This window comes from Gavialis gangeticus, unplaced genomic scaffold, assembly GCF_001723915.1.
Source record: "Gavialis gangeticus isolate Ggan-Ray unplaced genomic scaffold, GavGan_comp1, whole genome shotgun sequence".
Taxonomy (NCBI): Eukaryota; Metazoa; Chordata; order Crocodylia; family Gavialidae; genus Gavialis; species Gavialis gangeticus.
In genome coordinates, this window is record NW_017728994.1 from 42,400,537 (window position 1) to 42,417,653 (window position 17,117).

A 17,117-nucleotide genomic window follows, 5' to 3' on the forward strand; every position below is an offset into this window, starting at 1 on the left:
CCACAACCAAACAAAAAAAAACACAGACTGAACCACATACCCACTGCGGACAATTTTAGTCCAATGAATAAACATTTAGTGAAGTTCTAAACCAATGAAAACCTGAAAACAGATCTTTGAATAGAAAGTGTAAGGTAGCTTTACATAAAGGCGGGACTACTAGTTTGCTAGATAATATTTTTTGTCATTAGAATTCTCTCTTTCAGGCTTTGCAGTAAGAAATCAAAATATAATTTCCCTATATAAACTGTTCAGCATCATATAAAACCAATTATAGAAAATATCTTCTTTAATAAGAACAAAAAGTCTTCCACTTCCACCCAGTTACTTGACAGGCACATCATGAACATACACATCAACGGAACACTGACTGTAGTCACAAGGGGCCTGACAATGGTCCTTGGTAGAGGAAGATGAGCTTGCAGGAAGTTACATGGTCTGGCTGAATGATAACCAAGGTTAATTTATGTTGAAGGTCACTGGGGTAGCAAATGAAGGGTGAGCTTAAAATCAATGAAGAAAAATAATTAATAACTTGAGTGCTCTTCCAGGGATCAAATCATGAAATATTCATTTTTATTTAGTTCTAAAGAGCAAAGCATCTTCCTGTCATTCTGGAGGTTTTACTTGAAAAGCATTTGATTTGGGGAAGCAACCAAATGTATGGATGTTTATCTGAAGCCTACTTGAATTGATTTAGTATGAAAATAGCACTGCAAATTTCATTTGAACAGGTTTTCTTGCAGTGAAAATCCTTGTTTCCTTGCCACAAAAGTACATGTGTGACATTTCATTGAGGGTAACATCAACAGTAGCAGTAAATACTTATATTATGGTGGTGTCCAAAGGCCACAACTAGATTTGGGATCCTGTAGTGTTGGCTCCTGTATGTACAATCTAGATACCAGCACCCCAAAGTTAAGATATAAAAATATAGCATAGGAATTAGTGACTACATCTTTCTAGTTACATGTACTGCCATTGTTTCTAATTTTAAGTTGGAAGTAAATGTAGAGAAGAAGGAGAGAGGGGAAGAGTAATAATTTCAACCCATCATCTCTATGGCTATGATCATCAGGATGGGTTTTATAGGTAGTACATTAGAGGTGAGCCTTAAAAAGCAATTTTATGGAGGATGCAGTAGTGGCTGAACATTATACTGAGGAGTTTTCCTGATGCCTCAGAGTTTGCGTATGAGAGAGTACAACTGTGATTAAGGGAACAGTTCAATGCTGTCAATAAATATTGCAAACATGGATAAATTAAAAATGGACATTAGGATGGCTTACTTGGTCAGCTATGGTAGAGTACAACTAAGTTATGAATGGGTTTCTAGATTAAGAGTACAAACTGGAATGTAAGGAGGTTAGAATTGAGCTAGCAAATGAGTTGCTATTCCAGACTGTCAAGACAATTGAAATATTAGACTGAAGACTCACTACATTTTACCTCTAATGGGGAATAACGTTGTTTCAAGTCCTTGGTGCTGATGATTGCCAGTTGGAGCTTCAGCTCGTCATATATTAACTATGGATTAGTAAGAGATTCTTACAGAACTTGGAATTAAGTATAAAACCTTTGCTGCATTTGAGTCTTCAAAAAGATGGTTATATAAAATGGATGCATCTACATGAGACACTTTACTGTGCAGTAGAGCAGTTTACCGCACAGTAAGCATGTGCACATGTAAACATGTTTTACTTTTGCATGTGCACATGCTTACTGTGCAGTAAACTGCTCTACTCATGAGTAAATTTGGTACCTGCAAATGCAAGTAGCAAATTTAATCATGAGCAGTTACTGCGCAATAACGCATGTGTAGATGCTGACTAGGAGCAATTTGCTCCCAGTCAGCCCTGCCACTAGAGGGCCAGCCTCACCGTAGCCACAGGGCCCCCAGGCTGGGAGCCCCCTGGGCTGGGAGCCTCTCCCCTCAGCATGGCCCAGGGCTGGGCCGGCTCTGTCAGCCCTAGGCCCTTAAAAGCCTGCAGGCACTGTGGAGCTCTGGGGCACATGCAGGCAGCCTGTGGTCACACATGACCACAGCATCCTCCTGCACAGGCCGCAGGCCAGATCAGCCAGCCTGCCTGCAGCCCAGGAGTGCTCCCTGCACCACAGTGCTGCATGGCTGCCAGGACCACACCATCCAGCCCCTCTGGGTGCTGCAGGCACCTGCCAGAACTGCCAGCACCCAGGCCCAGCTGCAACCAGCTCCTGGCCACCAGAGCCATCTCTATCAGGCTGCAGATGGCCTCTAGCAGCCTGCCCAAACCCTGCAGCTACTACCTGGCACTGCTTTTCCCTGTGGCTTCCAGTCCTCCACCATGCCCCTGCATTGGGCACTGCAGGCAACTGCCCAGGCCCAGCAACACTGAGACAGCCACACAGAGTTCCAGAGAGTCATCATGGGAGCCACACTGGCATCCTCACTAGTGCCATGTGCTGTCTCAGGACTTCAGTTGGTTGCTGGTGGAGCCTGGGGACCTTGTGGCACTGTGGGGTGAGGCTGAGGTGCTGTTCACATGGGGTGGGTGCTCTTGCACACATGTTTGAGGGGCTGCCAGGCTGTATGTGGGAGCATGGTCATGACCAGTCATTGTGCCAGTGTTGCATAACTTGAACCTTGAAGGCACAGTGGGTCACCGTGACTGACCACAACTGTCAGTCAAAGACTGCCTACAAGTCCATGCCCTTAATGTTACAACTGGATGCCATTCTCACGCCCTGGAACCCTGGCTGTGCTGTGTACTGCAGCCTGAGCCTCTGGTATTGCCTGGCACCTGTGGTGACATGTCACTGGGGGAGGGTGCCTCAGCCTGTCAGCAGCCAGTTTCACAGTACGCCCTTCTCCCAGCATCATCCATCAGCTCTGAGAGCCCAGGCCAGCACCTATACTTCCAGGTCCACAGCCTCAGCCCCAGCTATGAGGCCAGGCCAGCCATGTTATTGCCAGCCACCAGCAGCACCAGCTCCTCCCTCAAGGGGGATCCTGCCTGTGGAGCCACACACTGTGCCCCTCCAACCCAGGACACCACCAGGAGCCACATGCTATTGCCACCAGCTGGGACTAACTTGAACATGCCAGCCCTGCCCATTTGGTAAGCCCCCCACTGGGGGGAGGGCCCTCACTGCCCCAGTACAGCCCCTGGGCCTGGGCCTGGCCCTGCCCAGGATCCCAGCCCCTGCCCCCCCTTCCCACTTGGTCCAGCCATGCTCACCTGGCCCCTATGTTCCCCCTCACAGCATGAATGGAGGTGGGTGACAGTGCAAAACTTTATTGAGAAGCCTGTGCCCCTGCAGCTAGGTGAGCCACTGGGGCCAGCACCGTGGCCAGCAGGAGTCCAGGGTGCTGGCCATTGCTGCTAGGGGCAGAGGCCAGAGCAGCCATAGAATAGGGAGGCAGAGGCTGTGGTGGAAGAGCCACTGTGTGTTGCTTCCAGGCTCTGCATACTGCTCCCAGCCAGAAAAAATGGCTGGCCAGGGAGCAGGGATGCTTTTTGTAAAAGGCTGCTGGTCACAGGCAGCTTTGGCCAGAGCCTCCAGTTCACCCTGGTGGTGGTAGGGACCCATTGCAGGGTTGTAGGAAGCAGGAGCAGTTTGCTGCTCGGGGCAGCAAATCTGCTCCCACTTCCCTGCACATGCAGATGCCTGTCTGGGAGTGTTTACTCTCTAGTAGTTTACTCAAGAGTAAACTGCTGCCGGATCAATTGCATGTATACATGCACTCAATAAGAACCAAGGCAAATCAGAACATCATTAAGTCATTGTGTAAGAAAGAAGATGGATTCTGGTGGTCAGTAAAGCATACAAATTCAAGTAGGCTGCTACCAAAAAGGATGTCCACAACTTTATTTAACTTCACAGTGCCTGTGGTAGAAATTGACACCAGTCAGCAGCCTGTCCAGAAAAGAATTAGGATAGCAGCAGTAGCCAGAGATAGCAAAATCAGCTGGACTGATAGGAATATTAAGGCACTATTTAGTTGCCTGTCATCTGCTGTACTTCTTGGCTTCATGTGGGGCAGGAGATTATCATAGAGCTGCCATTTTTCAACCAAGAAGAAATATGAATGGTGGTCTGGTGGGAAAGCATCATGGGCTGGTAGCATTACTCCTAAGTTGCTGAAGAGAGTACTGTTATGCCATGGTTGCAGATTCTTCCAGATGAACTGGTTTCCCAGTATCATCCCCAATGACTGAAATAAGGGTGTGATTTTGCCTCTGTTTATCTTGAATCATTGAGGCACTTTGTGACATTGGGTGATATAGCTGGTGTTATCTTTGACCTCTTCATTCCACTGATATTCAACTTTTCAGAGAAGTTGGCTAAAAATTAATAAGCCATCTGTTCATGTGTAATTCTTTGCATCAAATAAGATTACAAGATGAAAAGGTGACTTAGTATTTCTGTAAATATGGTGTAATATAGTGTAAAGATGAGTTTAAAGAAGTTAAAACATGAAATAGTGATGGCTTAGATGAGGATTTTAGCTGTTGGTTGGATAAAGAAAATCCAGATCTTGAAATTTCATAAAAGAATTAGCAAGATATAGGAACAGCTTGAATATAGGTTAAGTGAGAGAACTAAGTCAGTGATAACAACAAATTCAAGGTCATGATTGACTGGAGAGATTATGGTTGGGTTGATAGTGATAGAGAAATGGGGAAATGTGTTACACAGTAGACACATGCACCCTAAAATGGTTCTGAGAGCACTGATTCTTTTAATGAATGATTACATAATAACACCAGCTAGATAGTTACAGTTTCCTGGATAGGTGTAATGAATCTCATTCTCAAGCTAGTTCCCTAAAGACTACAATTTTCATGAAGCCCTCTGTGGAAGAAGGACTGCTAGAGGCAGCACTAGAGAAGGAAGAGGACATGGACTCCCAGAAAGGTGGAAGCTGGAAGCTTGTAATCTCTGGCACCTAACAAAAGTCTTCATCTCCACTAGCAGCAGTTTGCCTGGAGAATAGATATGGAGCCCTAGCAACAGAGGAGGAGGAACATGGCCTCATTGGTGAAGGAGGCCAGGCCAGGCATCCCCAAAGTTGGGAGGATCAAGACTACTGCCATCAAGAGGAAGCAACGGGTGGTGGTGGCTGGAGACTTTCTTCTTCAGGGGACAGAGGCATTCATCTGCAAGCTTGACCTGTTGTCTCAGCAAATCTGCTGCTTGCCCAGAGCCCAGTTCCAAGATGTCATAGAAGGGTTACTGTAACTCATTTGGCCCTCTGATTACTACTCCATGCTGATTATCCATGTGGGAATCAATGATACTGCTAGGATGACCCTTAGCAGATCAAAAGTGACTACAGGGATCTGGCTGCAAATCAGAACATCATTAAGTCATTGTGTAAGAAAGAAGATGGATTTTCGTGGTCAGTAAAGCATACAAATTCAAGTAGGCTGCTGCTTGAAGGGGAGGGGGGCAGGGGTTCAGGTGTGTTCTCTGTGATCCTTCTGGTCAAGGGCAATGGCCTGGGTGGGAATGGATGCATCTTGCAGATCAATGCATGGCTGTGCAAATGGTGTCACCAACAGGGCTTTGGCTTCTTTGACCATGGGATGTTGTTCCAAGAAGGATTGGTAGGAAGAGATAGGATACACCTGATGAAGAGAGGGAAGAGCATCTTTGCAGACAGACATGCTAATTTAGTGAGGAGGGCTTTAAACTAGGTTCACCAGGGAATGGAGACCAAACCCCTGAGGTAAGTGAGGAAATAGGTGACCTGGTAGAAGCACAAGCAAGAGGGGGCAACAGGGGAGGCCTTCTCATTCTTCCTGAGAAAGAAGGGCAATAGGATAGTTACCTCAGGTATCTGTACATGAATGCACTGAGCATGGGAAACAAACAGGAAGAACTGGAAGTCCTTGCACAGTCATGGAACTATGACATGATTAGAATAACACACTTGGTGGGATAATTCACATGACTAGAGCACTGTCACTGATGAATATAAACTGTTCAAGAAGGACAGGCAGGGGAGAAGAGGAGGAGTTGTGCTTTATGTAAAAGAGCCGTATGATTGCTCATATCTCCAGTATGAAACTGGAGATAGACCTGTTGAAAGTCTCTGGGTTAAGGCCAGAGGGGAAAGCAACAAGGGTGATGTTGTGGTGGGTATATGCTATAGACCACCAGACCAGGAGATTGAGGTGGATGAAGTTTTCTTCAAACAGCTAAAGGAAGTTTTCCAATCACAGGCCCTGATTCTCATGGGGGACTTCAATCACCCTGACATATGCTGGGAGGGCAATACAGCAGTACACAAGCAATCCAGGCAGTTTTTGGTGAGTGTTAAGGACAACATCTTGGTGAAAGTGTTGTAGAGGCCATGTAGAAGCTGTGCTTTTATTGATCTGCTGCTTGCAAAGAAGGAAGACTTGGTAGGGAATGTAGTAGTGCATGGCAACAGCAACCACCCAAAATGATTGAATTAATGATCTTGAGGGAAGGAAGGAGAGCAGCAGACTCTGGACTTCAACTCAGTCAGGGAACTGATAGGCAGGGTCCCCAGGGAGGCCATTCTGAAAGGGAGAGTCCAGGAGAGCTGACTGTATTTTAAAGAAACCTTACTGATGGTGCAGGAACAAATGTTCCCAATGCTCAAGAAGACTATCAAGTAAAGGTGCATTGATAGATTTTAGGGCCGATACTAATGACTGATTTTTAAGGAGATCAAGGCTCTTGCGGTGAGGGAGCGGGTGGGGCTGGGGAAGGGGCAGGAGCTGCCAAGATGGGGTGGGGCAGGGCATAGGATGGAGCTACAAGCAGCTCATCTGGGGGATGCAGCTTCTGATGATACGTGCACCCCAGAAGGGTGTGTGTGGGGGGGTGCCCCTGGATCTGTGTGTGGGACCAGGGTGGACTGCGGCTGCAGTGTGGGGACAGGGCTGTGCTGAGCTATACCCAGTGGGGGGGGCTGAGCTGCCCTTGGGGTGGATAGCAACACTGCTGGGAGGGGGGCAATGGTGGAGAGGCTGCAGCCACCCCAAAATTCACCGTACCCCCCAACCCACCCTCCCAGCATCGCCACCACCTGCCCCGACTCAGCCCCCTCTCCAGGAAGAGTCTGTTGCTGCCCCAGCCCCAGCCTGCAGCAGCAGCCCACCTTCTTCCCGCGCACAGATGCAGGGGCATACCCCCCGATGCCCTCTGGGGTGCACGCAGTGGTGGGAGCAGGCCTCTCCCCACACGCCCAAGCAAGCTGCTTGCAGCTCTGTCCCATACCTTACCCCTCCCCAGTTGGTCAGCCCCACTCCCACTGCCTCCTTCACTGCAGGGCCCCCCCACATGCCCCTTCCTTCCCTCCACTTCTTCCACAACAGACTTACCAGCCAGACCCAGCTGCTCTGCACATTGCTGGGCTGTGCTCTTGGCCGCCTGCACGCTGTGCTACAGCTGCATGCATGCATGGGGCATTTATCGGCCACATTATTGGCCACATCAGGCAAAAAAAACAAATTGCTATGCTGTCAATTTTCCTTATATTGGTGCCAATCTGATATGGGACTGATGTATCAGTGCACCTCTACTATCAAGTATGGCAGAAGACCAGCTTGTTTTAGCAGGGAACTCTTTAGGGTAATATAGGGAACTCTTCAATAAGCTAAAACACAAAAAGGAAGCTTATATGAAGTGGAAACTTGGACAAATAACTAGGGAGGCATATATGAGTATTGCTCAGGCTTGCAGGGATGAAATCAGGGAGGCCAAAGTGCAACTAGAATTGTAGCTATCAAGGGATGTGAAGGATGACAAGAATGGTTTCTACAAGTATGTCAGCAACAAGTGGAGGATCAGGGAAAGTGTGGGTCCTTTACTAAATGGGGAAGGCAACCTAGTGACTGCTGATGTGGAAAAAGCTGATGTAATCAATGCCTATATCATCTCAGCCTTCACAGGCAAGGCCAGCTCCAAAACTATGGTATCTGGCAGAAGTTTGGGGAGGAAGTGAGCAGCCAACAGCTATGTAAGAACAGATTAGGAACTATTTCGAAAAGCTGGACATATATAAGTCCATGGGGCCAAGCGGGATGTACCTAAGGGTGCTGAGGGAATTGGCTGATGTGATTACAGACCTGCTGACCATCATCTTTGAAAGCTTATGGCAATTGGGAGAGGCCCCAGATGATTGGAAAAGGCTAAATATAGTGCCAATCTTTAAGAAAGGGAGGGATGAGAATCTGGGGAACTATAGACTGGTCAGCCTCACCTCAGTCACTGGAAGAAGCATGGAGCAGTTCCTTAAGGAATCCATGTCTAAGCACTTGGAAAAGAAGATGATTAGGAACAGTCAAAATAGATTTACCAAGGGCAAGTCATGCCAGACCAACCTGAAATGACTAGCTCTGTGGATGTAGGAAGACCATTGGATGGAATATACCTACACTTTAGCAAGGCTTTTGATACTGCCCCTTACAACATTTTCTCAAGCAAGCTAAGGAAGCATGGGTTAGATGAATGGACTGTAAGGTAAACAGAAAACAGGATGGATTGTTAGATTTAGAGGGTAGTTGGCAGCCAGTATCAAGTAGAGTGCCCCAGGGGTCCTCAACAACATGGAAGATGGGATGGAGTGTACCATCAGCAAGTTTTCAGTTGATAGAAAGATGTGGGGGATAGTAGATACACTGGAGGGTAGGGCTAAGATTCAGAGAGACCTTGACAAAGAAATCTAATGAGATTCAATAAGGACAAGTGCTAAGTTCTGCACTTAGGATGGAACAATCCCATACACAAGTACAGGCTAAGCAGCAGCTGCACAGAATAGGACCTGGGATTTATAGTGGACAATAAACTGAGCATGACCCAACAGTATGGCCCTGTGAAGAAGGCTAATGGCATAGTAGGCTGTATTAGTTGGAGTATTGAGGTCGGATCCGGAGTATTGGGTGCCTGTACATACCACAGGGTTTAATCCTCATTAAATTAAATAGATTTATAAAATTTAAACGTGTTTATTTTGGAGTGCCACATCAGTGTTTGCATACACGAGGTTTTCAAACAAATTAAGCTTTGGAGCATTGCATCAGTGTTTGCACGTACTTAGTTTTTGAATGAATTAAGCCCAGCACCTGGCTGGTGCTGCAGGAGAGTTGGACAGTCCAGTGCTGCCCCCCTCACCCTAGCCCAGGGTCCCCCATCCAATGCCTTGCTTCACAGCTGTGGGAGCATGAAGCCGCCAAAGGGCACAAGAAAAAAAAAGTGGAAGCAATTCAAAAGTGGAAACAATAGGAAGGGGTGAACTACAAAAGAGCCACAGCGCCATCTGGTGGAGAAAGAGGCTCATTACATGTCTTTGAGTGCCTTTGTCTTCGCATGCAATGAATCCATGGACACGACGCTTTAATTTGTGGTGAGTCAAAGTAAACTATGTTCAAGGAGTTTTACTTTAATGCACCAGAAAGACTTTTAAAGTGTCTGGAAAACCCACTCATGCAAACAGTCATGCCATTGCAGCGCACGAAAGGGCAAAAAACGTGTCATGTACAAAGGCCCATTGTGTCCAGTTTTGGGCCCCTCACTACAGAAAGGATGGAGATAAATTGGAAAGAGTCCAGCAGAGGGTAATGAAAATGGTTAGGGGACTGGGGCACATGACTTACGAGGAGAGGCTGAGGGAACTGGGCTTATTTAGGGTGGAGAAGAGAAGACTGATTGGGAATTTAATAGCAGCCTGAAGGGTGGTTCCAAAGAGGATAGAGCTAGACTCTTCTCAGTGATGGGAGATAATAGAACAAGGAACAGCAGTCTCAAGCTGCAGCAAGGGAAGTTTAGGTTAGATATCAGAAACAATGTTCTCACTAGGAAGATAATAAAGCCCTGGTATAGGTAACCCAGAGCAGTTGTGGACTCTCCATCCTTGGAGCTTTTTAAGACGCAGCTAGTGATCTAGTTGGGGATGGTCCTACTTTGAGCAGGCGGTTGGACTAGGGTCTCTTCCAACCCTAATTTTCTATGATTCTATATACAATTTTGCAGACATTTTTTAGAAAACAAAATACTTTGAAGTTGTATTAATTACTACTAACACATAAAGTTTGTTGGCTATGACCAAGTTGTGCATGATTCAACTCAAGAGTGAAGAGAAACTCTTCTGATCCTATGCTTGGGTCACAGTAAGACATATCTTTGAGCCATCTGAAAACTGTTTTTATTTCCACAGGCAAAATGCCAATATGCCATCTAGGAATCTCAGGAGAGATCTGTGGGCATATCTCCTTTTTCATGTCATATCTTGTATGCCAACTAAAGTGGAGATAAATTGTGAAAGTCTCTACATGGGTTCTTTTCTTGTGGAGGAACTCCAAGGCTTAGCACAAAGCAGACACAGCAAACAACTGGATTGGGATTTGGGCAAAATAATATTTTCTTCTCCGTGTTCTATTGTGTACTGTCTGTGTAGGTCAGGGTTAGGGCTAGGGCTAGAGGATGAGGGGATGGAATGTCCTTGGGGTGAGCCTAGCTTATTATGGATGCCTGTATTTTTTATGATGAAACTCTTTTCTTTGAAAGCACTTGCCTGTTATCATTTTGTTTTACTTCTTATACCAGCCTGCAAAATCCAGTACTACCCTAAAGAAAATACATGTTGAAAGCTGATAGAATATAATAGCATTTAGAAGAGATTGAGACCATTGGAATAATTTTTTTGCCATTAAAGGCAGCACTTTCTCAGTCTGCTACACATACTGTTTAAGACTAGTATATATATTTTTTCTAAATTAATATTTATGAACCCTTTGGCACTGGAGGGTCCACTGTGGCCCATTGCCTGAAATGTGATGCGTGTGAGAGAATCGTAGTTTCGAGTACTGAATGAGTTATGTCAGGGAAGAACCCTAGATACTTTAATATATTTCCAAAGAGACTTTGACAGGAAAAAGCAGCATTAACACATAAGTTTAGAATCAGTTACATAGCTTTGCAGATGAGAACCAAAGAAAAAGAGATTCCTTTGGGGACTTGTTACAAAGGTACGCTATGAAATTATTCCTCGGCCTTGATTTTTTTCAAGTGTATGTATGTACATATAGCATAAATCATGTTTTTGTACATGTATATCTTTGGTGAGATAGTATACAATTATAAAATGTATGTGCTTTTTCAGTTCTGCAAAAGATGTTGGTAATACTTCATGCAGTATCATGTCAGTTGTGAATGGTAAAACATAATTTTAAACCAAGCTAATAACATGCTACGTGAAAAACTTGATTTTCAAATCCTTCCTCTGTAGTTTTGATACAAAACATCTGTAAATTAGGACTTGACAGCCCAGTTGCTTTGGTCAAGGAAAAATATAACTCATGTTTAAACACAGTTTCACTTTCCCATATAAATTATAGATCAGGCCACCTCCAGACAGCATATTTGTAACTTGCTTAATGTGTCAATTGTGTAATAAATTGTAACATGTCACACAGTCAAGCAATTTATCATGCAATAAAAATGATGAACCATCTTCAAAGATGTTTCTTGTGAAATGTTGAACATCTTTGTGGTTGGCTTATTGCACTTTAATTTGAACATGTTATGTGTCAGCTTAATGGGCGGGTGAGGTGGTGTGGGCACTAAGACATGTAGTTGACAGCTCAGAGGTTGCAAGTCAAGGCCATAGCAAAAATGCTCACAGTACAGCCTGTCAGATTCCAAATTTAATCTTTGAATTCTGCTAAATACCTTGTCACAAGGACACAGGAAAAGAAAGCTTAAAGGGGCACAGGGAACCTGGATTCTGGAGTTGGTTCTGGGTTGCCCCTGTGCATTTAAACTTGCTAGCAATGTCAGAAGCCCTGCATCATAGACCAGTTTCCTGCTGCTGGGCTGCGTGCAAGCCTATTTAAATTTCCTAGTATAGGGAGTCCAGCACTGAGGACTCAGTCCCAATTCAGGGCTCCCTGGACTCCAGCAAGTTTAAATGCTGCATTGGCAGCCTAACACTGGGGACTGGCTCCCTGCTGCTGGGCTGAAGGTGAGTCCTTTAAAGGTCTGGGTACATGGTGATCTCAGGACCAGGAGCAGCTTCCTGGTCCTGGGCTGCATATGTGCCCTTTACATGTCTGGATAGGAGAGCACCCCAGAATTGGGGAGTAGTGCCCTGATCCAGGACCCCCATGCAATAACATGCATGGGATGGGATGTGAGAAATTTTATTTCAGATCTCAAAAATTCTGCATCCTGTCATGCCAGACTTTGAACATTTGGCATAGCAGGAATTGTGATTTTGGGGATTAGGGATAAAGTTCCTCAGTACCCATCCTGCAGTTAAATTAATGTCTGGAGAGGGCTCAGTTCAGCTAAACTACAGATTCTGCAAAGTTTAGGTTAAAATGACCTTTGCAAAACATTTTATAATTGGATTTTTTCATTCTCCACAAAGTGGAAAGATTGGATAGTACTTTTAAAGTGGCACTGGCAATGGTGTTTTATTTTAAAGCTGTTCTCAGGCTGTAGCATGTCAGTTTTCAAGCTGTCTGACTAGACTGATACCTTTTTAAATTATTTTGTTCTCTGACATAACCATAGGTTTTTCTCTGTTTAACGTTAGGTGTCATGTTTTTGAGGTAATGCTTAATTATGCCATTATGCCAATAGTGATTATGCCATTATGCCAATAGTGATTGCTCTCTGTTTTTTCCCCTGTTTATATAAACCAAGGAAACTCATAATTTAATATCAGCTTCACATGGCTTGGTGTCTCAGAAATGCTTCTTTTGGGTAAAAGGTCATCTTCAGGAACTACTCCATCTTCTCTCTCTTCAGGAGTCAAAATCCCATTTGCTTTCACTTCCTTTGCAGTCTGTAACCCTAGCGTCATCTTTGACTTTGTTTTCACCTCCTCCTTCTCATGCATCTCATGTCCCCAAATGAGATGCGTCCACAATGTTGCTTTCACTTAATTTCTATTGATATTTATTTCTAACACATGTCTTTGTCTCTCCTGACCTGTCCTCTGACACTCTGAGGCTCAGTTTTGCAGAGTCCATCATATGCATAACATTGCTCTCTGCTGCTTTATATATTTTAATAACACTATTGCAATTACCTGAGAGCTGTTGCTAACTGGCTAGATTTTAGCAGTGGGTGGAGGAAGAGGGCAAACATAGAAACTGAAATGCCTGCCTCAGTTTTGAAAGAATCTATTTAGCTTAAGACTTTAGCATTCTTAGAGGGCTGCTATAGGTTTTTGAAGACTTAGCATGGGATTCATAGATTCATAGAGTCGGAAGGGACCTCAGTGGGCCATCTAGTCCGAACCCCTGCCCCTGGCAGGCAAGAAAAGAGTCACCAACCCTGGGGTCATGTGATCCTAGCTAGGTGCCTGTCCAGTCTCCTCTTGAAGACCTGTAAGGATGGGGTGAGCACCACCTCCCTTGGGAGCCCATTCCAGATTCTGGCAACCCTGACCGTGAAGAACTTTCTCCTAACATCCAGCCTAAACCTTCTTTCTAGTAGCTTATGGCCATTGTTCCTTGTCATTCCAGGAACAATGTGGACAACCTAGAGAGGGTCCAAAGAAGAGCCACTCACCTGATTAGAGGCCTGAAGGAAGGCCCTACAAGGAAATGATTAGAATTCGCCTAAAATTCTGTCTTAACGAGAAGCCTATTCTAGCCTTGAAAGACTGATTTTAGCCTGAAGCTTAATTGAAGACTACCCGAACTTAAAGAGGCTTTGTTTAACCTTCTCAGAGTCTTGTTCCTACTCTTCCAGCTTTTACATTAGCAGAGAACTATTTTGCTATAAAGTTGATCAAGAATTTTTGGTAATTTCAGTTAACATTAGTGTATTTTTTCCTATGTTTTTGATGATTGTAAATCCTTTTCTGCCTCTTTTTTCCTTTATCATATCTGAGTCTACAACTCAGATGCATCTCAGACAAGTGAGTGATATTGTGTTACTCTGCTACCTCCCCATTCATTTGAATGTCCAATTCAAAGCTCCCCTTCCTAAAATCATAGAATAGTAGCACTGGAAGGGACCTGTAAGATCATCAAGTCTGGTCCCTTGCCATGGGCAGGAGGTAGTTGGGCTCAAGTGAGTTCAACGAGGTGCTTGTCCAGCCTTCTCTTGAACAACTCCAAGGTTGGCAACTGCACCACCTCTGCTGTGAGTGTGTTCCAGATTCTAGACACCCTTATGGAAAAGAAGATTTTTTTTCTTATGTCCAGCCTAAATTTTTCCTCAACTAGCTTGTGCCCATTGGACCTTGTCTTTCCAAGAGGTGCCTTTCTGAAGAGTCGCTTCTCTGAATCTTGGTGTTTGCCCCTGACATACTTGTAGGTGGCTATCAAATCACCTATCAGTCTTCTCTCATGCAGACTGAACAAGCCCAGTTCCTGGAGTTTCTCCTCATAGGGTCTATCCTTAGGGCGGCCATGATAGACGACATTCCGGTTCTCTGCTACATGGTCCTCTGTCCTCTACTGATACAAAACAGGACACCTTTATGTCCTCTATTCTTCTCTTCAAGAGAAAAATAGAGGACATAAAGGTGTCCGGTTTCGTATCAATAGAGAACAGAGGACAACCAGATTGTTCTCTATGATGGCCTCCCTACCTATCCTCCAGGCCCCTAATAATATGGGTGGCCCTTCTATGTACCCTTTTGAGCTTATCTACATCCTTCTTGAAGAGCTGGACACAGTACTCCAGCTGTGGTCTCACCAATGCCAAATCGAGGAGGAGGAGCACCTCTCTGGATCTACTGGCAACGCATTGGCTGATGCACACCAGAGTTCTATTTGCCCTGCTGGCAACTTCATTGCACTGTTGGCTCATATTCATCCTCTGGTTGATTGTCACCCCCAGGTCCCTTTCAGATGCAGCATCAGCTAGGGGACCACCACTCGTTGAATAGTTATCATGAGGATTCTTCCCACCCAGATGAAAGACCTGGCACTTGTCCCTATTGAACCTCATCTGATTATGTTGAGCCCATAGGACCAGTGTGTCAAGCATGGGCGGCTGGTGCCACCTGAGTCAGGGGGGGCACGTGCCCCCCCTGTGACCAGTCCTGCTGACTGGGAGGGTATCCCCACAGCCAATCTTAGTGCTCAGGGTGGGTGTAGGGGAAATGGCTTCTGGAAGTGGCTGTGGCCACTTCTGGGAGTGGCTGCAGTGATCAGCTGGTGCTTGCAGGCGGGGCACTGGTGCTCCCACCTGCCCCCTCACCTATAGCCTAAGTGGTAAGGGCGGCCAGTCAGGGGGTGCACTAGCACTCTCAGGGGTTGCATGTACTCCCCTGTGCACCCCCTATGTGTTGCCACTGCTGTCAAGGTCGTTCTGGGTCCTTACCCTGTCCTCTGATATATCTGCATTTCCCCACAGCTTGGAGTTGTTCACAAACTTAATCAATGTGTTTTCCACTCCATCATCCAAGCCATTGATAAAGATTTTAAAGAGTGTGGGCCTAAGCACAGATTCCTGGGGTACACCACTTGAGATGGCCCTCCAGGATGAGGGCAGGGTCATCCCTCTTCCCTTTCTTAAAGAAGGGTACCACATTAGCCCTATTCCAGGCATTCAGGACCACTCCTGAGTTCAATGACTCTTCGAACAGCCTTGCCAGAGGCACCGTTATGAGGTCGGCCAGTTCTTTCAGGACTCTCAGGTACAGAACATCTGGCCCAGCAGACTTGAAACCATCCAAATGTTGTAAAACTACTTTCACCTGTTCAGGACTGATTGTATGTGGACTGCTGTCTTTCCCATATTTGATGGGTTTCTGGACAGGTGACAAGTTCCCATCTAATTTCAAGAATACTGATGCAAAATAAGCATTTAAGAGTTCTGCCTTTTCACAGGGATCAACTGTGGGCTTCCTCTCTATATTCAGTAGGGGTCTGACAGTGGAGTTTCGTTTTTTCCTTGCTCCCTATGTACCTATAGAAGGACTTTTTGTTGTCTTTTAATTTGGTTGCCAGCTTGATCTCTATGCATGCCTTGGCTTACCTTGCCTCATACCTGAAGACCCTGGCTATATGAGTGTACTCCTCTCTGGATGCTGCACCATTTTTCCATTGCATGCACACTTCATTTTTCTTTTTGAGAAATTCTCCAATGTCCCTGTTGAGCCAAGCGGGTCTCTTGGCCCCTTTCCCTCTTTTTGACCGCATGGGTATGTTTTTTTTTGAGCAGTGAGAATTGCCTCCTTAACGAAGTACCACCATTTCTGAACTCCCACATCATCCAGTCACTGGTTGTGAAGGGCCTTTCTAACTAGACTCCTGACTTTACCAAACTTAGCCCTTCTGAAGTATAAGATTTCTGTTCTGCTGGCAGAATTCCCAGCCTTTTAGTGGATGATGAATGTGATCAGGTCATGATCACTGTTACCCAGAGTACCTCCAATCTTCAGGTTGCCTACTATATCTTCCCCTTTGGTCAGCGAGTGGCTTTACCCCTAGTCAGTCCCTCCACAGCCTGTGTCAAGAACAGGTTGTCTATAGCTGCCAAGAACTTGGTTGACCTGCTGGAGCTGGTGGAATGGGCTTCCCAGCAGATGTCAGAGTAGTTGAAGTAACTCATGACTATCAAGTCTTTAAAGTTGGCTGCCTCAGTCAGTTCCCTAGAAAATGCCCAGCCACTCTCCTTTTCTCTACTTGTGTTTGTAAAACAGCTATGTTCTACTTTACCTCAGTAACCTTCCTTTTTAGTTAATATTGTAATGTGAATGTAATGTACATAACAGCAGGAAGGACTAGGGGGCAGTCTGCAGAACTGTGCTGATGGTTAATTTGGACTACAACTCCCAGAAACCTCTAGGGGTTAGGGAGCAAGGGGAAAAGGAAGAGGAAGCTTGAAATTGAAGTAAGGGGAGGAGGGAGAGAGTGTGCATGTGGAGCCTGGTCATAGTTTCATAGTTTCATAGTTTCTAGGGTCGGAAGGGACCTGAGAAGATCATCTAGTCCGACCCCCTGCCATGGCAGGAAAGAGTACTGGGGTTAAACGACCCCAGCAAGGTGTTCATCTAACCTCTTCGTAAAACCCCCCAGGGTAGGAGCCTGCACCACCTCCCTTGGAAGTTGGTTCCAGACCCTAGCCGCCCTGACCGTGAAATAGCGCCTTCTGATGTCTAACCTAAACCTACCCTCTGCTAGCTTGTG

At 45.6% G+C, this 17,117-nt stretch overlaps 1 protein-coding gene across 15 annotated transcripts in view; it reads left to right on the top strand.

Moving 5' to 3' along the window:
- Window positions 1–17,117, top strand: part of DNTT (DNA nucleotidylexotransferase) — a 464,208-nt gene that overhangs the window by 381,874 nt on the left and 65,217 nt on the right. For 14 of the 15 annotated variants that reach the window (XM_019502672.1, XM_019502670.1, XM_019502663.1 and 11 more), the window contains one exon: window positions 6,210–6,350. The exons of the other annotated variant lie outside the window; for it this stretch is intronic. In XM_019502672.1, the coding sequence (XP_019358217.1) occupies window positions 6,210–6,335 (126 nt within the window). In that variant the 3' untranslated portion in view covers window positions 6,336–6,350. Of the gene's footprint in view, window positions 1–6,209; window positions 6,351–17,117 lie in introns of those variants that run through there. 15 annotated transcript variants of the gene reach the window in all.